The sequence below is a fragment of the Alosa pseudoharengus genome, unplaced genomic scaffold, assembly GCF_046254945.1.
Source record: "Alosa pseudoharengus isolate Yale_2024_CS ecotype anadromous, Long Island Sound unplaced genomic scaffold, YU_APseudo_1.1 YU_APseudo_1.1_scf_8, whole genome shotgun sequence".
NCBI lineage: Eukaryota > Metazoa > Chordata > Actinopteri > Clupeiformes > Clupeidae > Alosa > Alosa pseudoharengus.
The window spans coordinates 40,934,063-40,956,340 of record NW_027468870.1 but is presented as its reverse complement, the minus strand read 5'-3'; the positions used below and the strand labels follow the sequence as shown (position 1 = coordinate 40,956,340).

Below are 22,278 nucleotides of genomic sequence, written 5' to 3'. Positions count from 1 at the left end.
ACATTTTGAGGTTGCATTTATTTCAACATTGGGTCATTGCTTAGCTGCCTGTCTTAGCTAAGTAAGGGTGCTAGCTATCTAGCTAGCTATCAAGTGTAACATGTCAGCAACAGCAAACATGAAACCAATTTTCACTTCACTTTTTTAACTCTCATATTCTGGAATTCGGATTAAGCATATTGAAGGTAAAAAAAAATGTCTCATAGTCTCAATGTGAACGCTACCTTAGTCTTTTCATATTTTGGTAAAACTCCACTCTCATTTTTTGAGGCATGCTTGCTAGTATGCCTTAACATTTTACTCTGTTGGATTGCTGTAGCACCAGTCATCTTGTTCTGTCATCATCTTCACTTCCTATCTTTATCTTCTCACTCTAAATATCTCTGTCCCTCTGTCTCTCTCTTAGTGAGAGTGCTGAGATAGTTGGCCAGCTCCTTACTCTTCAGCGCTGGATTCAGATAATCATTGCTCGTATCAAAGGACTCCATGATGCAGCACAGGAAGCTGGTAACATACTCCTACCTAACACACTTTCACACAGACACTCTTGTATTGTAACAGTATTAGTATAAGTATATATACTCTTTTGATCCCATGAGGGAAATTTGGTCTCTGCATTTATCCCAATCCGTGAATTAATGAACACACACAGCACACAGTGAACACAGTGAGGTGAAGCACACACTAACCCAGAGCAGTGAGCTGCCTGCTACTGCGGCGCTCGGGGAGCAGTGAGGGGTTAGGTGCTTTGCTCAAGGGCATTCAGCCGTGGATGTGGGCATGGGACAGCAGTGCTCAACCACTTCCCCTGCCCACATTTTGCCTACTGGTCGGGGATCGAACCAGCAACCCTTCGGTTACAAGCCCAAAGCCGTAACCAGTAGGCCACGGCTGCCCCATTCAATTCAATTCAATAACATTAAATTACTTCACACAGTTATAACAAAGAATCCCCCTCAATATTTTGTGTGCTTTTGTGTGACAGAGGAAAGCAGTGAGAGTGCCACTGTGGCTGAATTGGGCACATTTGGAGAAGAACAAGCTGAGTTTCGCTCCATTCTCAGCTTTGGTGTGCAGGAGCCGTGAGTTTTCTGATACTAATTTTCAATTTTACTGTGATATGTCACTGAAGTTTCATAATTGGAATTTATGAATCTTTGTTGTACTTGCTATTAGGGCTGTCACTTTTGTGAAAAAATCCTGTTTGATTTTTGAGACATAAGTGTTCATTGAATCGATTGTAAAATCGATTTTTTATGTCTAAAGACGTTTCCATTTTCAACGCCAAATATAGGCCAATCCACAAACAACTAACAGGCATTAGGACGAACGTAAAGAGGGCGCTTGTAGACGCAAGGCAGCAATATTTCTGATGATTTATTGGCGTGAAGTTTCGTGCACAATGACAAACAGGATTGCAACATTCTCGAAAAACAATAAGCCGAGTGGACTGCCATTACATCAGTGACAAACATGACTGCAGGCTTCAACGTAGCTGTGTCTGTGTTTACGATTAGAAATGTTAAACAAATTTCTCCTACGTAGAACTCGATTGCACAGTTTGCATAACCTACCGCTTTGTTCTTCTCCATAGTTTGATATACCAAAAATCTGAAGTACTTCCACATCGAACTCCTCAAGTTATTAGGGCTTATCACTCGTCTCTCTTCATGTCGCACAGGTTTATCGCGTTATCCTCCATTTTTTGGCAAAACACGAGCAGTACAGCAGCTGATTGAAACAGCTGTTTCCGGTGCGTAAAATTGGTGGGAATTTTCTTTTTAGCTTTCGCAATGCTTACTGCACTTCGGAATTCTTTTATATTCTTATATTCTTGTTTGTGAATTTTGTTACATCTATCTTTTTTATTTGTTTAATTTGTTTAAAATTAATAGTGTACATATTTGGTTAAAATCGATTCCCTATTTTAGTTTTCGAAACTTGTGTTGTTTGGTCCAATCGATTTTCGAACGTAAAGTGACAGCCCTGCTTGCTATACTGATTCATATGAAAAGCTATGGATTTGCTACAATTTATCTTTGTCACCTTGGCTTATCTTTTCCAGGCGCAAGTTCTCAGACAGCATATTGCAAATGGTGCAGGTGTGTGCCACAACTGTTCACCGGGTAGGCCTGCAGGTACCACCCAATGAGCAGTGTCCACACGTACCTGTTATGTCATGGAACACTTGTGCCTACACCATCCAGGCAACAGGTATGAAACCGTGTTTTCTAATCATTTCACTTTTCTCCATATGGTTTAATTTTAGAACAGTTATTTCACTGATTTCACAATGATTTTCTCTGGTAAAGCACAGCATTTTTGGTGTTCTACAAATTGTTCCCAATGGCAAAAGCTTGAAGACTGTGCAATGTTTGACAGACATACCAACAGTAACTAAGAGAGGCGGGACTTGCAAACTGATACATCTGCCCGTCACAATTAGAATTTCTTGGAATTATTTTGTGTTCTGCCACTTCCTCTGTGATGTCTCCATTTATTTTTTCTCTACTATGTATTTATGTAATGTAATGTGAGTCTTTGTCTCTTTCAGAAAACATGTTGGTGGAGGAGGGAAAGGCCCTATTTGGCTCCTTACAGGGCAGACAAGTATGTCAAGGATATAGTCTTTTTTTTTTAAAAAGAAAGATGAGCCTCTTTGTGTGTGTATATACCTGATTTTGATTACTGTGCTTCAGCTGGCAGGTTTGAAGGCTCTGGTTCAGTTTTCTGCAGCCCAGAGGCTAAGGAGTTCCCAGGCTGTTATCCAGAAGCATTTTACCAACATGTTAACAGGTGTGTGATGGCTGAACGTAAATGTGTGTTCAAAGTCCTTAACCCCCTTAGGTAGGGCTGTCAAAGTTAATTACAGCACATGCAAATGTATTGTACTGTTATTTGTAGACTTCTTATCATCTACAGTGCATGACCATGTACTGTATGTCATGCATGATATGCATGATTTTGTTATCACTGGACTTCTTTTTACGGTGCAGGCAAATGCACTACTGTTATCCGTGGGCTTCTTCTTCTCCTCCTCCTTCTTCTTATTATTACAGTGCATGCAAAGCAATGCACTGTATTGTTATTCAGTGGCTTCTTCTGACGTATTACAGTGCATGCAAAGCAATTAATATGAACGATGACGTTCACACATACTATGATAATAACGACATGAAGAACGAAATCGTTGGGGATCACTTTCAGAGCGAATTTGAGAATGATAAAAAGCTAACAGCCAATCAGAACCCATCGAATTTTAGCCATCACATTCATTAACACAAGGAGTGACTTTGCTTATGCTTGGTCAGTGGGTGCTTTTATCATTATGGTTGTAGTTATCGTAATAGTTATCATTCCTGGTATGAACAGCCCTTTACACAGATAAACCTTACAAACATTTAAAAGGAGCATTAAGTAAAACCACCTGTTGCTAATCTTATATGAAGATCAAAAAATAAAATAAAAAGTATAAAGAGACACACCTAGTGCTTATCATTTGACTTAATTTATGGTTGTGGGATTTGGGGACTCTTTTGTCCAAAGTGACATACAATTAACAACAATACAATAGTTACATTTAAGAGTAAACATTTTAAAGTTCGGTAAGACTATATTAAGGGGAATAGCAATGATAAGCAACAATATCAATTCAATCAAAAGCCTTAATGAAATTGCATGCTGTACATGCTGAACAGATATGCCTTTAGACCCCTCTTGAAAGACCCAAAACTACCACAGGAACGGAGAGCACTGGGCAACTCATTCCACCAACATGGAACCACTGAGGAAAAGAGTCTTGAATTTGACCTAGCGTTTATGGCTGGTTGACACAACAGACGCTCATCAGAAAACTGCAGTGGATGGTTGGGGATGTATATCTTGATCATTGAATTGAGATAGCTGGGAACAGTTCCAGTCAGTGTCCTATAGTAGTCAGATTTAAATTCAATTCTGGCCACTATAGGGAGCCAGTGGAGAGTAACTAGGAGAGGAGTTATATGTGTCCTTTTTGGCTGATTGAAGACCAGGCATGCTGCAGCATTCTGAATCAGTTGTAACAATCTTAAGTTCTTGATCTTAAGAAGTTAAGCCGGTCAATTACAGCACCCAAATTATGTGCTGATCCGGTTGGGGTCAGTGAAGATGAGTCAAGCTGGATGTTAATATGTTGGGGAATAGCTGCTTTAGCTGGAAACACCAAAAAGGTGCCGATCTTTCATCCAGACTGAAATATAATTAAGACGTGCAGAAATCCGATGGGAAACGCCTCAAGTGGGAAAGATTAAAATTGAGTAAAGGTCAAATTGAGTGTCGTCCGCATAGCAGTGATAGTCAAATCCATGGGAACGAATGGTCTCACCTAAGGAAGTGATGTAAATAAAGAAAAGCAGGGGCCCTAATACTGATCCCTGAGGCACACCTGTGGTGAGGTCATGAGATAGCTGTCCCTGCCAAACCACGCTGCAATAATGCCATTTAAGGTAAAATTCAAACCAGACAAGAGCTTTCCCAGAAATTCCCAGTTCAGATAGTGTGGAAAGGAGAATGTCATGGTTAACAGTATCAAAGGCTGCAGATACATCTAGTAGAATTAATACTGATGACTGCAGTATTAAGAGTAGCTAAGTCATCAGTCACAGACAGAAGAGCAATTTCAGTAGAATGACCACTCTTTAAACCTGACTGCATAGGGTCTAGTAGGTTATTCTGATAAAGAAAGTCACATACTTGCTTGAAGACCACTTTCTCAAAAACCTCTGACAAGAAATGAAGGGAGACAGGTCTGTAGTTCTTCACATCAGTTGGATTAAGTGTACTTTTCTTTAGAAAAAAGGTGTAACCCTTGCCTGTTTAAAACAAGAAGGAACTATTCCAGAACTGAGTGAAGTATTAAACACATGTGTGACAGTCTATGGCATGTGACAGCAAGGGGGGACCCTCTATAACACTTTTTATTTTGAAGTGATTAATTTGGCTTAAAATGTTTTAGTTTGAAATGTTCAATTTCAGCACAGTGAAGCACTTAAAAAATGAATACAAATAGATAGATAGATAGATAGATAGATATATGTAGTTGTGCTTCAAATAAAGACAAACATTTACCTACACTTTTTTCTTGTTTAAAATCATAATATATATGAATGTATTTGGAGAGCGAGGAAAATGTGACCTTGAAATTGTGGCATTATAGGCAACACGATGAAAAATTTGGGTGCACCTAAATTTTGTGCTGGTGCCCCTGAATAAAACTTAGGCACACCAGTGCAACCAATGCAACATATTAGTCTGTAGCCCTGCAATGTATTATTTTATACAGCATTCTGCATTTTCATGCACTGTAATTCCTTGGAATTGCATTTCTAGATGTATTTGTTTTTAGTGTTTAGTGTTCAAATTAGAACACTTTAGTTAGACCTCTTACATTAAGTTAGCTTAGACCAGTAATGGAGCTGAGTCACAAATGTCAGAATTAAATTGTTAAAAAAATTTGTCTATGAACTAGAATTAAGCTCTCTCATTCGCAGCTGCATTTTCGTCACTAGGATTTATTGTTTGCTGTCATTGTGAATGAAAATGAAAAGTGTGACAACATGCCGTGCAGTCCCATCTGTTTCTGCTTCTTTTGATACTGTTTTGATTCTAACTGTTGATCTTGTATTCATGGTGTTCTCCTGTAGTCCTGGTGCCTGTTGCTAATGTAGAGGAGTCACCATCTATTCTAGAAGTGGATTTTTTCCACCTTTTGGTAAGTTACTTTATAGCTCCAGTAGTAATTTCTCTAACATTTTTTGTAAAAAAAAATGCCGTTAATGCTAGTTAATTCACGTATTACTTCTGTGTGAGCAAGTAGTACAGTGTCTATTAATTTGTTTATAAAATAGCCCCACATCATCACATACCCTTCACCATACCTGGAGATTGGCATGGGGTACTTTCCATAAGATCATCTCTCAATGCAAATCAAACCAGCTATTAGGCTAAAATAAAACCATGCCCATCTCTAGGTATGGTGAAGGGTATGTGATTATGTGGGGTTATTTTAATTCCAAAGGCCAAGGGAATCAGGATGCATAGTATCCTGGATCCATGAAATAACTGGCCTTTAATCTGCATTCCTCTGGGAATTTAGGGGTATTCCACCATTTGGGGAATTACGCTCATTTTCCACCTCCCCTCGAGTTAAACTCGCTTAAAAACACATAGAGGCCAAAAAGATTAATGTTATTGAAGACGAAGGAGTGAAGGCAGCCAAGGGGAGGGCCGGAAGGTAATTGTAAAGCAATTTAGGCTACAAAAGATTCACTGAACAAAAATGCTGATGTGGTACCCTATATGAACATTTAGCTAAAAATTTGGAGAATGCAATGCAGTCAAGCATTATGGGCAATGTGGAGAGACAAGCCGGCAGCAGATTAAATGCTCATGAGAGAGAAAAAGATGCGGTTTTAAAATGATGTGCAGACCGAAGCTGCAGCAAGCAGGTGACATTTAGAAATGTATTTCACAAAATTCAAGACCAAGAACAGACAGACTATGTAACTGGACACATAGAGGCCAAAAATATTGAGAATTCTACCGGGAATGTTAATGAAGTCGAAGGAGTCAATAGTGGCAAGCTGAGGCAAGCCCAAAGGCTGCCAACGAGGGCCCGGCGCTAATTGTAAAGCAATTTACAACAGATTCACTGGAGAAAAATGCTGTAGGCACAAGCTGGCAGCAGAGCAAATGCTCGGCCGGCCACCTCCGAGAGAGCGAGAGAAAAAATGATGCGCATTTAAAATCATGGCCTAAATTTCAGCACGGGATTGCGGGTATTGTGCATAATTTATTAAGTCCCGCAATTCTAGCCATCATAATGCGAGAAATTCCCACACACATTTTACAGCGCTGTCTGGTAACATTAATCTAATAATGGAGCGGCCTGAATGCGGGACTATTGACTGGACGGACCAACTCTGACTTCAATTGAACATAGCCCCATGCAGAGACAAACATGCGCGCAGGACCACTTTGTGGGTGCCTCTCTTTATCTGTCTCTCTCTCTCTCAGCAGGATTTGTCACCGCTGAAGTCAAATTATGCTAGGCCTAGGTGCTTCTACATCAATCGCTATCAACAGGAAAGGAAAACAAAAGTTTAGCGATCAGGAACCGTCTGGAATTTTGCAAACAGAAGCATGACAGCCTATAACGCAAGAGAACATGGATGTGTTCTCCATTTGAAGAACCTTATAATCGATTGCGGACGTGAACAGACAGCTACAGACACGGAGCGCATAGGCCTACTTTCATTTTCTAGAGTGCGCATTCATTACGTGAAAGATAATTTGTAGCAAAACAGTGATCAAATATTATGGCAGTGAGTTTTGTTTTCAAATGTTTTCATGCATGTCTGGATAACGGGTGAGGAATGTTTTAGGAGACAGACTATCGTAAATCCTCAAATTATGGCTAGGGACTTTTATTTGGCCTGCGCAAAGCACAGCACCTTTATTTGGGGCAGGCTTCCAGACTTTGTTTGGAGCGGAATACTGGTAGGCTATCAAAAGCAGAAGATGTTCGATTTGGGATTTAATTTACATTTGGACTGTTTGATTATATTGCTAAATATCGGGACTGATGACCACTGAAATTTGTGGGGTATTTGATGGGTCACTATTAAGTTTTATGTAGTTGAAAGAGTGTCGGGATTTCCATTCGCTTATTGCGAGATAAGGCATCCGCATTCATTCATTCATGGAACGTGTGCTGTGCTGTAATGGAAACCTTATTCCGTATAGCCAAAGAGGTCTACGATAGGCTAAATTGAGTTATTTTTTTTAATTATGCATGATTTACTTTTTTATAAAATTCATAGGCTGATGCCTGGCAGCAATAATTGTTTTTAAATGTAGGTTACTGCTTCAGCCTCTGGCAAGCTCAGAAGGGGACAGCAAGCGACTGGTAGCTTGAGAGCGACGTGTTGGAGAAATGTAGGACAATGACTTTTCATTGGCAACAATATTAAACCAACCAACAATATAAAATATTAAGAAGAGCTCTTTTATGAGTTAAATCGAAACAATGTAGGTAATTATTACTGGCCTTTATTTGTCTGAATCTGAGGTCCGGATATAAATAGAATCCCGGCCATAATTTGAGGATTTAGGTATGCACATGTGTTTCAGGCATAGTGCAAGCACTAATCTCTGTCTGAAAGTGCACAGAACTTTGTGCATTTGAGAGCGCTCTCTCGTAATTTCACCACAATGCGTACTGCTGTCTGGTTGCTAGCTAGCTAAAGAGTTAGAGATAGCCAAGATAACATTTGAAATATACGTGTCTGTGTCTGAAAGAGTGCTTCATTGGCATCATATCAAGCAATGACAATAGAACATCACACAAAATTATATTTATCTTCTCTTATTGCTTAAGAACACTAAGGACATGCCTGTTTGGGAGATCAGAACTAAGTGCCATTTCATCCCATTGCCTGAAATGCTTAATCTTGGTGTTCTAAACAGTCTTTGGCTTCATGACAAGCTACAATGACAAGCTTTATAAAAATGATATTGGTCTAGATCAGGGGTTCTCAAACTTTTAGTAGTAGCAGTAGTATAGCTACAACTCTGTTCTATGCAAGTCAAATTTGTGATATCATTGTGTAAATGGCTTTTATATGGTAACATAAACAATCTAGTAATAATCATAATATGTACATCACATTTAGGAAATCGGTTTTATAGAAATTTTGCATACGTTAAGTATGGGCATTCGGGGCTATATAGCCCTGGATGTATTTTTATTAGCCCTGGATCTCTCGCAACCCTTTTTATTAAAAAAAAGAGCAAGTAACACATAACATCGCGCATTAAAACATGGACCTATTTATCAAACATACAAGCAGGATACAGGTGTCCTCTCACTCTTTCTCATGCAGCAGATCTTACTTCAACGTTACTTACCATAAAACATAATTTGGAACGTAGGCTACTTAGAGCGCACACAAGAAAGAAAAGAGACAGGAAGAGCCAGTTCCAGGGCTGGGCATGTCATTGTTTGTGTTTCCTATTTAGTAGTTGTAGGTAGGTATAGGTAGGTAAGTTATAAGGAAATCAAGGCAACGAGGATAAGGAGGTGGCGGAGTTATGCTGTTCTCGTAATTTAAAAGTTCAGGTTGGTTATCAACCTGCCCTGCACTCACTAGCCTATAGTTTAAAGCATGGCCAAATAGTGCTGGCATATAGTTACTTTGCCTTTGTAGAACCGAATTCTCCTTAAGCTAATCATAACATAAACCATATGATATGCATCTTTGCTAATTAGAACATATTCCACTCTGCTAGGTGGCTAGGCTATATAGTTTTTTTTAATAGCAAACAGAAATGTCAAGATAGCAATTAATAGTCATTCAGTGTTTCCCAGAGAACTGAATTCCATTTGTGGTGGTTGGTTTACAGAATTAGCTTCAATGCAACAGTTTTTAACAAATTAGCACAGCGTGGTTATGATGCTAACCAGATTTAAGCACAATTTAGTACAACCTGGAAAATCATTGTGTGGTGGTCAAGGTTGATATTGTGGTGGGCCGCCACAAATAAGTGAATGTATGGGAAACACTGTCATTACATCCTTTCATTGTCAATGTAATGATGACTGCTTCTGATAAGTTAATTTATGCTTTTTGTCAATATTATGCAATCAATGTGACGCAAATGAGGCTACGTGTAGAGTCAGTGGATTAATCTATCAAAAGGGAGCTGCAAGAGCACTTGAATTTCCCCTTGGGGATCAATAAAGTATCTATCTATCTAAAATGGGAATTATGAGAACTGTTTAGACTCAGTGGATTAAGCCCTGAATGTTTTCACCTTCTAGCGACACCCCTGTACTCCTTCTTATGGATAGAGGTGGAAGGTGGATCCACCTTACCAAAAACATTATTTCCTGTTTCAAATACAACCCTGCCCCAATTAGCTGTACTGAGAGCTGCTCGATTATTTAAATGGAAGTTTCATAAAAACACTTAATTTAACCTACGTATAACTGCAAGGATACAGCATAGTCCTCACTCTCTGGTTTCAGTAACTTCATTGCTGTCTTATTCTCTCTTTTTCTCTATCTTGGTCTCTCTCTGTCAGGTGGGTCTGGTTCTATCAATCCCTTCTTTGTATCAGGAAGAGACAGTTGATCTGCAACCTTCATCCATAAGCAATGCCTATAACCACTTACATCTGCTGCACCTGGTCATCATGGCCCATGTCTTGCAAATTATGTTGTCATCACAAGGTAATCCATTTAATAGACACATATACATACACTGTCTTACAAACACCCAGACTGCCTGTTCTCTTTCAGTCCAGTTCACTCACAACATTTCCCTAAGACGGGTGATTAGAAACTGGTTCAGATTGGTTAACGTCTCGCGTTGTCCTTCAGAAAACCTACGTTATATGCATAACCATAGGTTTTGTCTAGTTTTGTCAGTCATGTTGTATTATTTGCAATTGTGACAAGATCCTTCTGTTGGGATGGAGGGAGATAAGGAAGAGGAGGCTGAATCAGCAGCCGCTGTGTACTCAACATTGGCCAAATACACTGTAGGGTAAGTACAAAGAATGTCACTTCTTGTTAGTTACGCAGCCATGTTGCTGTACATGTTGGTTTGACCACATCAAACTGAATGTGCTATCCTATAATTCACTTTAGTTGGATATCATTGCAGGACATACAGTCAAATTCCTCCCATAGCAGCAGTTTATATATATATATATATATATATATATATATATATATATATATATATAACATTACACATGTCTAATGGCGCATTCACAGAGAAACATTCAGATAGAGCCCATGAGTAACAGGGGTGAGGAAAAACTCCCTAGAATTGGAGATACATATAGGAAGAAACTTCGAGCAGATCCACGACTCAAGGGCCAGACCCATCTGCCTAGGGTCAGTTACAGGGCAGTAAGCTGTATACATGATAATTAATAGGTTAGTTAGGGTAGAGAATAGAACATAATGTTTAAGGCCACCTGAGGTATAACCAGTCACAGAAAGTATCAGAAAGTTCAAATAGTCCAGTGTAGGGAATGTATTGTCCATTGGGATTAGGAATTGTCATAGGGACGTAGTGGGTCGCTAGGGCCAGGAATCCAGGCAAGGTGGACAGCAGCAGGCGATGGTAGTGCAGTCATAGGGAAGGGACTTCAGGTGCGATGAGGGCCAAAAACAAGGATGTATATCAATGGTACTATATAGTGTTATACTATAGAGAGAAAAGGCAAGAGATGGAGAGTTGAGAGAGGGAGAGAAGAGGGAGTTGAAAGGCAAGACAGAGAGAAGAGGTAAGAGGGGGATTTGAGAGAGAGAGGGAGAGAAGCGGAGTAGTACGGCATGACACATGAAAAGTCCATGACATCGCTATGCTATAGCAGCATAACTAAGGCATGGTGAAGGGTAGTCAACACCAACGCAGGTATGGTCAGTGGTCACCATGGCACACATGACTGTGGCGCCAGTCACACGAGGACACAGCAGAGGTGGTCCATTCCAATAAAAACCCTCAGGTGGGTGAAGTTCCACACTGCACCATACCTAACTATGGGAAGCACTAAAGAGGCATGTTTTAAGTCTAGACTTAAAAATAGGGAGGGTGTCTGCTAATCGAATTGAGGGAGGGAGTTTATTCCAGAGGAGGAGTGCGCGGTAGCAGAAAGCGTTGCCTCCTACTGTAGTTGTTGAAATTCTTGGGATTACAAGAAGTTTACGGTTCTGTGATCGTAGCGGTGTAGGTGGATTATATGGCACTAGAAGATCTTTAATATATTCAGGTGCCCAGCCATTTATGGCTTTGTATGTTAGAAGTAATATTTTGAAGTCAATGCGACTTTTAACAGGTAGCCAGTGGGTTGGGTGAAATGTGTTCATATCTTTTGGTTTCTATTACACCTGCCAGGGAATCCGTGTTATGTGGCTCGGTTGCTGCCTAGCAGGTAAAACACCTTTAAATGGCAACAGCCTACATTTAAAACAATTTATTAGCTAGGAACCATTTCACATGTCTACATTCAATGCACTTCGAAAGTTTGTTTAAATCCAGTGACACTGCATCATGGAAACGGAACGTCACACTACGGTACATGGCAAATGTCGATGTAGATTGACGTAAAAGTCGCATCAAATATGCCTTGGTTGTTCACACTGCAGCCGAATGGAAAAAAAAAAAATCAGACCTGGGTCTGATTTAGGACCACATATGGAAGTGGTCTAAATCTGATTTGAAAAATTCAGATCTTGGCAAGATTTGAGTGTTCACACTACTTCTGAAGAAGTCTGACCTGGTCACTTGACCCCAAAAAAAATCAGATTTGAGCCAATTTTGCCTGCAGCCTGAACACTGTTTGGCAAGTCACAAGTAGGTCTCAAGTCTTAACGCTGAACGCTGACAGAGATGTCACAAGCAAGTAGTCCTAAGTAAGTCACTGTCGTATTATGCAACTGCATATTAATGTCATCAGTCATGCTTTCTATATATCATTCTTATCTATCATACTTTACATATTGAAGTTTTAAAACACTTACTGTATATTCACAAGCCCAACGGCAAACAAAGTATCCTTTGTTCTCTTACTGAAGAGAAGGAAGATAGTGATTTTGAAGATTTTGGAATGAGTTTACTAACTGGTAATACTATGTCCCAACAGTCATGCTAATGAAGCAACTTTAATTGAGTGAGGGGTGAGGTACATTATGTGAGGTGTGTGTGAGTGACTTGCTTTTGTGTGTATGACACAGTGTGTCATAATGTTTCCATTAATCATATTAAGAATTTATATTTCAATAAAAAACATGTTTAAAGGGGAACTTGGCAACTATTTCAACGTAATAAACCCGTTTAGATCATTAAAAAAAAAAAACCCCGTTTTAATCATTTGGATGGTTAAATGACCTGTTCCGGTGAAAATGGTGACTTTTCCCGCTGCCCCTAGCGTCCCCAGGCGGAAAACCAACCTTGCAACATTGAGACTACCGTCCCGAAAAGAGAAGTGAGAAACAAGAAACTCGTTTTAAATCGTGTTTCTTACCTTGTAACATCCACATTGTCTGCCGAACTTATGCTAACCGTTTTGCTAGCTTGTAAACAAATCCATGTGTTTTATCGTTACCTTTTTCCACAGTTTGAAATAGCCAAGTTTCCCTTTAACTCTTTTCCCCATGGAATGCCTTATAGAACTACCCTTTTAGAACATTCCAAGGCTACCCATGAAGTATTATTGAATAAAACAATTAAAACTCGCCAGGTGATTACAAATGAATGATACACTCCATCAACTTACCTGAAACAGTCATGTTATATATTTTTAGAAACCTGAGGTTCTGAGCTATCTATTATGACAATGTCCATTTGTTTTAAGTAATATATAGGCAAGTCCTCACCATTGGAACATTTAAAATTCTCTAAACTAGTGTTTAGTCTTTTAAAATAAAACATACTCTCCATTTAATATATACATGTTATGAACTTTGTACACACATAAAAATATTCCAATATGTTGGCCAAGTTATTGAGACAATGAAAATATCACCAGGTATGGTATAAAACAGTTTTAGTCTATTTTAACTTGATGTTACACTGCATGGACCTTAGAGAAACCCAGTCATGTTATATGGGTCAATGACGTGACGCTCATTTTTTTGTGTACACATGGCTTACATACATTTAAAATTGTTAAAATTTGAAAATAATTTGACAAATTATTTTCAAATATCATTTTCATCAAACCCTAATCTTAAAGTTTTGGATTTATTTAATTGTGAAAGAGTATTAAATTAATTTGGGTAAAATTGTCAACACGGTGTAACCACAAAAACATGAACCAAATAATTACACTTGCTGAAAAAAATGTGAAATTCTCTCCAAAATCCCTTCTTAAATAATCTGGCATGATCTTGCACAAGAACTTTTCAATATTTAATACAAGTAATAAAACCCCATTGTTCTGAATGTTTGAATTAATATGGGGAATCGTGTCTGTCACATTAACCACTTAAAATGTCAAGTGGTGTAACCACCATTTAAAGAGCAATTTTGTATGTATTATGTCAGAGAATCATGTGACAGGAAATTATGTCATAGAGAAGGACCCTTCAAGACCCCAACTGCTATGAGTCAAGGTTAGCAACTCTCTTAAAGTAACATAATAGTGTTTTTAGGCCATGGCCAGGCAAGCTTAGGTTACATGTCAAATGGTATGACCTTTTAAAAATGTTGATAAATCATAATAATAATAAAATATTCAATTTAATGTAAAAACTGTGTTTTAATATCCATATAAAGGTGAAGTGTGTACATAGTTGTCCATAATAATGCCTGCAAATTTTGCTTTTAAATAGAAATGTCAAATAGTGTAACCGGTTACACCATTTGACTCTTTTCTGTTTGAGACCAGTTTGATCAGATTCAGGGCCAAGAGTATATCATTTTAGGTGCCAATTATATTATTTTTATAATTTAAATAGTGACTAACTGTTTAGCATAAACAATAGCTTTAAAAGGGTTTAATAAGATTGCAATTTAAGCGATTTTTGAAATGTCAAAGCTTTTCATTTTAAATTTAAACTTCCATAATTATTTTTTATATTTTATTATGATGTAAGTAAACAGTATGTTCAAATTATAAATAAATAATATAAATACATTTATTTTATATAAAATGTACCTCTTGTCCCCCAATGGATGCCACTTACAAGCAAGAAAAACTTGTCTCACCACAGATTGCATGTGAACGCAGATCCTGCTGTTGGTTGGTTGTTAAGAAATGATCATACCCACTCTTTCACTCACTCTTATTCTCTCTCACACACACTTTGGGCCCTAATTTAGCAAAATAAAATGCATGGTCACTAGCAAATAGCGTAAATACATTTAGGATTTTGTCCAGTCCACATTCGGGGTGGTTTTGTTATCAAACGTCAGGTGCCTGGCGCAAAAAGGTGGCTCTTATGTTTCTTAATCAGTCATGGGTGTGTTTTGGGCTTAACATTCTTTAAACCAATGAGGAGGACATCTGTCATTCCCTTTAACAGCAAGCAGGGCAACTTCAAACAGCGCATCAGTATTTTGATAGTCAGCGGTGTATTTGAAGGAATCTGCTTGTACGCAAGACCGTATGGAACAGGTATTCCACTAAGCCATTCTTTACTAAAACCGAGTAGAGTATAGGCTACACACATCTGCACTTGTCTATTAATTGAACATATTAAGTGAAACTAACTTCACTGTGGTGTCATAGTCAACGACAAAACAGTTATACACAGTTAATTACTTTCAATATTGACTGACAATGGGTTACCAGCAAAAACATAGCCTGAAAAAAGCAAAATGTCCCCCTATAATGTTCGAATGACTGAATAAATAACCTAAGGACATTTATTCTGCAGAGGAATTGCTGCTTACATCGCGTGACAGTGCGTCTTCAGCTGTGTTTCATATGCGCCTTTCGCTATACTGTAGACCAGGCTTTTCATGGTCAGTGGCATAATGCTTTTTAGACGGTATAAGATAGCGATTTTTAGATCATGTGCCAGACCACACCTTATGTCGGTAATTGCCACACCCCTGGGCGCATTATTTAATATAAGTGAAGTGTAAGATAGGAAAAAACTTTGCGTCAGCTTTCGCGAAAATAGGGCCCTTTATCTCTTTGAAAATAATGGGTATAGACTGATTGTATGCGAACTGAATTGAAATCAAATAGAAGAATAGAAGTTTCTTCATTGATGATATGAAATTATATTTGATATGGAATATGATGAATGACATGAATACATATCAAAATATCAAATTCAGTTTACCTTGATGCCTATTTTCTGTGTCAATTTCTTGTCCTATTGCTATAAACGTTTCATGGTCAATTGGTGTAACCGATTTATGTCAATTGGTGTAACCAGTATTTTGTCTAAAATACTAATATTGTACAAAAAAATGAATAGGGATAATGATTTAATACTCTACTTTACTGTAATAATGGTTGTTTAAACCATTTTTACTCAAATGGTCAAAGAATAGACAGAAAACAAGATGTTTACAGCATATGGTCTTGCTCAGTACAATGAAAAACCCATATCATTTAAATTTAGAAATAAATATAATAAAACATATTCTCATAGGATATTACAAAATAAACTAATAATTTCATGAGAGCAATTGCATGAACTCTAGGAGGTGTGAAATATTAGATATTTATCATTTTTGTGGTTACACCATTTGACAATTTAACAGGCTGTTAGTTTTATCTTTTGTTAAAAAAATAGCATAAACGTCATATTAAATAATATGAATACAACAGAAATACAAAGAATACACTTTATCAAACCTCAGGCATGTTTTGTTTTAAAGGTTTAAACATATTTTTAATTTTCTCATCTTACCAACCCTTATCTGTCACTGACCCACATATCTTTGGAAACCTGAAATTATGGACTATCTGAAAAGAATTATGTAAATATGTAATGGTAAGTATGGTATTGAGACCCTGTACCTGTACGCATGGAAATTGCAGCGAGGGTCTTCTCATGATCAGGTAAGTAATGGGAAATATGGCAATGAACTATTTCACACCTGTTTTACCAATCTTGTAGTCTGTTGTAGTCAAGATTCCCCAAGTGGTAAGTAATAAGTGTGGTACAAAACAGTTTCATGCCTATTTGATCTGTTTTGTGTTGTAGTTTCAGTCTATCAGTTATCAATCTTATACGAAATAAAAGCAGATTTGACAGTGTTTGGTTGTTTCAATTAATATCTGTTTTTACTGAAACAAAATCAGATAATATGATAAACAGATATCATAAATAGATAAAGATAAATATGTATCATGAACAACACATTTACCTCATTAGGTGTGGCAATAATATAAAAACAGATATAATATCAATAGATAAAGATAAATATATCATGAACAACACCTTTACCACATTAGGTCATTAGGTGTGGCAATAATATAAAAACAGATATAATATAAATATATAAAGCTAAGTATATATCACATGAACAACACCTTTACCACATTAGGTCATTAGGTGTGGCAATAATATAAAAACAGATATAATAGAAATAGATAAAGATATCAGATGAACACCTTTACCACCTCATTAGGCGTAACAATAATATAAAAACAGATATAATATGAATAGATAAAGATATCAGATGTACAACAAGTTTACCAACTAATTAGGCATAACAATAATATAAACAGATATTATATAGATACATACATAATATATACATACATATCAGATGAACAACACCTTTAGTTCATTCTTCAGGTTGGTGCACCTGGAGGAAATAGTCCCTGTACATGTGTGTGTTGCATGTGGCACAGCCAAACACCGTCTCATGCCGACGCTCAAGTCTATAACAATTTTTATACCTACGGTGCTTGCCGGGAAGTCGCTCGAAGGTGTGAGCCGTCTTGTGCCTTTTTGGATCAATTTCAACCCCCCTTTCTCTGATGGTAGATCGCTTCCTACTGGTGAATCCATTGATCAAACCCTTACCAAGCTCCAAGATGAAATCTTTCTGGGTGTATCGCGTCTTCCTCCCCACTCGTCTTGTAGAGGCCATCCTGTACAAAATCCACGCATTCACTCGGCAGACGTCCACCACAAACCATAAGATATACTTCCAGTACTTCTTACTGGGACGAGAGGCAGCGTATTTTTTTCTTAGCTGATCGTGCACATCCACGCCATTCATGTGCTGATTGTATCGAGTGATAGCTTGTGGTTGTGGCACGACTAGCTTTTCCATCTCAACCTGCCGATGACAGGTCACCATCTGACCAGGATGTGGGAGACAAGTGTGAGCTACGACAACTACATTGTTGTCATTCCATGCTGTGACAGTGATGCCGGCCTTCTGGAAAAAAATACTGTCACTTCGTTTCCGTAGAAGCTTTTTCAGGTTTCTTTTTTGCTTTATTTCTGTGGGGGCACCTTTTCTATTGGACATTAGCGTTCCACAGGCATAAATGTTATCTGCTAGCAGACTCTGCAAGAGGGGAATGCTTGTGAAAAAGCGGTCGAAATAAACGCAGTGATTGAGGCCAATCAAATCCCTGTCATATCATGCACGACCCTGTATCCCAAACCATGGATCCGTTGAAGAGGTGTCTGGTCCCGTTTCCCTGTATAAAGCTTGAAGTCTGACATGTAAGATGTGTTGCCGTCACACCGGGCCCAGAACTTGATTCCAAACTTTTCTGGTTTGTTAGGCATGTACATTACAAGCTCTGTTCTGTCTTTGAACCCTTTCACAGCCTTGTCAATAGAAATGTCACGACCGTGTTGATAAAACAGCTTGCAATTTTGACGTGCCATCTCAAACACCGGCGCAACTTTAGCTATCGGATGATAGCTAGCATCAGCTCTCGTCACTCGCGCGGCAGCATTATTACAGTGTAAGTACTGGCACAACTTTTCGTACCTGTTCAGTCATGGCACGTTGAAACCCGCTGACACCCAGGAATGGATCCGTGGACCAGTAATCACTGTATTCATGTTTCGGATTAACACCCATCAGGATATTTAATCCAAAAAAAGATCTCATCTCGGCGCCGTCAGTCGGAAACCAGAGGCTATCAACTCGCGAGTGTTCTTGAGCACAGCGCTCCGCGTACAAGTTCGTTTCAGTAGCAATCTTCTGAAACATTGTCTCGACGAAAAAAAGAAAAAAGTAATCCAAGGGTGTAGCGTTTCCTACATTGAATGTCCTTGGCAACTTCGGTCCCGAATCCATAGTAAATTGATTGATTGTTTGGTCCCTTATAACACGACTCCAGGCTACATCTCCCGTTTCTCTCATCTCGTCAGTGACATTTTCGTGAACATCACTTTCGCTGTCACTTTCCTCCGAGGGTATAAAATCATCTTCAAACCCAGAAAAATCAGACCCATCAGACTCGTTATCAAGAAAATTCTCAATATAAAAGGCTGCATCTTCCGGATTCCTGAACACTCACGCCGCCATCGTCAAAATGTCAACATTCGCAGGTCACTAGTCTGACAGCTGACGCACTTGTCTTTTTTCCCCTCAGAGGCTAGAACTTAGATCATCAAACTTCGGAAAACCCCGCGAATATGTATCCCTCACTCCTATTGGTTAGCCTGGTGTTGCTAGGTTTCGGCTCTGCCGATCAGATTATTTGTTACAAAGGCAAACACGGTACTTGCTCTAGTCATCGTCAAAACACGTCTTTATTGATACAACAGACTCGTCAAAACTCGTCATAAAGGATTTGTGGGGGGTAGTCATATGACGTCTTTATGGGGGAAAGAGTTAATGTTGGCAAGTTAGGCAACGGCCAAACTAGAATGCAGTAGGCCAACATACAACAAAAATGGAGAGAGGTTTCCCATCATAGAGATGATCACAGGGGGAGCCACTGAAGCACATTTTCAACCTGAGTCTCCGCCTCGGACGAGTACCAACACTGTGGAAGACATCATGTCTTACCCCCGTCCCTAAGAAGCCACACCCAAGTGAGCTTAATGATTACAGGCCTGTCACTCTAACATCACACGTGATGAAGACAATGGAGCGACTGGTCCTGCGCATACTCAGACCCCAGGCACTAGACCCGCTACAGTTTGCATATCAGGAGAAAGTGGGCGTGGATGATGCCATCACTTATCTCCTACACAGGACACATTCTCACCCAGACAAGGGGAAAAGTGCTGTGAGAATCATGTTCTTTGATTTCTCAAGTGCTTTTAACACCATCCAACCCCTCAGACTGAGAGACAAGTTCTTGCAGATGGGTGTGGAAGCTCACCTGGTATCCTGGATTACAGATTACCTGACTGAGTGGCCACAGTTTGTGAGACTGAATAACTGTCTCTCTGACACTGTGATCAGCAGCACCGGAGCTCCACAGGGAACTGTGCTCTCTCCAGTCCTGTTTACCCTGTACACATCTGACTTCTGTTACAACTCCGAGTCATGCCACATGCAGAAGTGAGGTGTATCAGGGACGAACAAGAGGAGGAGTACAGGAGCCTGGTGGAGGACTTTGTGCAATGGTGCAAACTCAACCACCTTCAACTCAACACTTCAAAGACCAAGGAGATGGTGGTGGATTTCCGCAGGTCAAAGCCCGCTCTGCTACCAGTCTCCATTGATGGGGTCAATGTGGAGGTGGTAAACACCTACAAGTATCTGGGCTTACAACTGGACAATAAACTGGACTGGTCAGCCAATACTGAAGCACAGGAACTACAAGAAAGGGCAGAGCAGGCTGTACTTCCTGAGGAGGCTGCGGTCCTTCAATGTCTGCAGTAAGCTCCTCAGGATGTTTTACCAGTCTGTTGTTGCCAGCATCCTCTTCTCTGCTGTGGTATGCTGGGGAGGAATCACAAAGAAGAAGGATGCTGGGCGACTAGATAGGCTGGTAAGGAAAGCTGGCTCTGTTGTGGGAGTCGAACTGGAGTGCATCACTTCAATATCAGACAAAAGGACCCTGAACAAACTGATCAGCATCTTGGACAATGAATGTCATCCACTCCACAGCACTATTGTTAAGCAGAAGAGCCTGATCAGCTGGAGACTTCGCTCAGTGACAGACTGAGGAAGTAATTTGTCCCCAGGGCCATTGAACTGTTCAACGCTTCACTTAACAGTAGAGGAGAGATAGACTTCTCTGCATAGTCTGTCTGCCTCTTCACCTTCTCCATGTTTGTGTACGTACTGTCCACTAGTCGCCATCACCCCGAACAGGTCAATCAACCCTTTTCTGCTCATCTACCTCATGTGTACTTCAACCTTACAGTTACAATATTATTATTAATACATGATCATTGCACTGAACTGCCTTGCACTATATTTATTTTTAATCTTAAACCTCAGTCTATACTGATATCGCACTATCCCCACCCTTTCAACTGTATATTGCATCTTGCTTGTGTCTGTTGAGGGGTCCACAACCATGGCACCCTTGACAGGGACAACAAGGAAGCGATCATCCTCAGCTGCACCCCCCACCCCGACTGTTGGACTTACTTATTTGCACCATCACTGTGACACTCACTCTCATAAAGCACCTTACAATGAACACTGAATTACAGGCTCAGTCCCTGCCCTGTCATGCTTGATCATCCTTAAGCACACTATGTTGATATTTTATTTAGTTTATATAGTATATTTAGTATTTTTCATTTATGTCTGAATCAACTGCACTCTTAAAATGAATTCGAACCTTTATGTTACTCCTGTCCAAGTAGCCTACAGATAGCCTACATGTTATACAGTAGTTTGATAGTTCATCTGCTTCCATTAAATGGATAAACATGCCCGCCTACAATAACAAATAACTACGCTGCCATCATAAGCATTTCATTTAGCATTTTAATGTCATCAAGGCCTTATTCAATACCAGGTGAATATCTACCTTCACATTTATTACTGTCTATTTTACAAAACTCAATGCTGATATGGGTGTAAACTAGGGTGGTCCTTATCAATTTTTTTTTTGCAAAATGTTAGTGTCTTAACCTCTTAAACTGTTCCTTTTAACTTCAAAATTAGAAATATACAAAATTTTGACAAAAAATGATATTTAGAGGTAGCTCAATCATGTGGAAGATTGCCTATGTTAAGCTGTGCTGCGTTATTGTGAAATGCAAGTAATATTAAAATTTGCTGCAAATGAACTACATTTTATTGAAATCAGAGCAACACTGATATGACAACAATGACAGCAATCTCAAAAAAAGCACGTTTTCAACAATCCCTCATTTCTGATGCTCAGCAGCCAGTGTTGACTTTTTGCAGTCTGGATAGATCCGTCAGTGATCTTCCATTCTAATAGATGGCAGATTTGATCCAACTAATTCTGGTATGGTGGAACCAATCAAATAAACTTCACTTCTTGTTTTTGCCATGATTTTGCTCTTGGTACACAACGCAAGCAAAGCTGAGCAAGTAATGGTGAAGATGCCTTTTCCTCATACAGTTTTGTAGCACATATTTGGGGTTCCGTGGGGATACAATTGTTTGAATGTTTTAATGAAGACCAAAAAATGTGCTCTAAACCCAAACAATAACCAAGGTGATCATTAATAGAAATATGTATTGATTCCACCAGAAAAGGTAAATCTGCTAAACCGGGTCATGGATGGATTAATTTGGATTTAGTTTCTACAATAAGTAAACTGAGATATGTATGTAAAATATGTATCTAAAATACATATTTAGGAATATATGGTGCATTAGATGCTTTTATGGAGATTGT

General features: G+C 39.0%; 1 protein-coding gene across 1 annotated transcript in view; it reads left to right on the top strand.

The window, feature by feature from the left end:
* Positions 1–22,278, top strand: part of ubr1 (ubiquitin protein ligase E3 component n-recognin 1) — a 160,374-nt gene that overhangs the window by 121,929 nt on the left and 16,167 nt on the right. The window contains exons 33-40 of the mRNA XM_076274769.1: positions 407–507; positions 986–1,082; positions 2,066–2,214; positions 2,555–2,610; positions 2,700–2,796; positions 5,682–5,749; positions 10,123–10,270; positions 10,499–10,586. Coding sequence (XP_076130884.1) covers positions 407–507; positions 986–1,082; positions 2,066–2,214; positions 2,555–2,610; positions 2,700–2,796; positions 5,682–5,749; positions 10,123–10,270; positions 10,499–10,586 — 804 coding nt within the window. The remainder of the gene's footprint in view (positions 1–406; positions 508–985; positions 1,083–2,065; positions 2,215–2,554; positions 2,611–2,699; positions 2,797–5,681; positions 5,750–10,122; positions 10,271–10,498; positions 10,587–22,278) is intronic.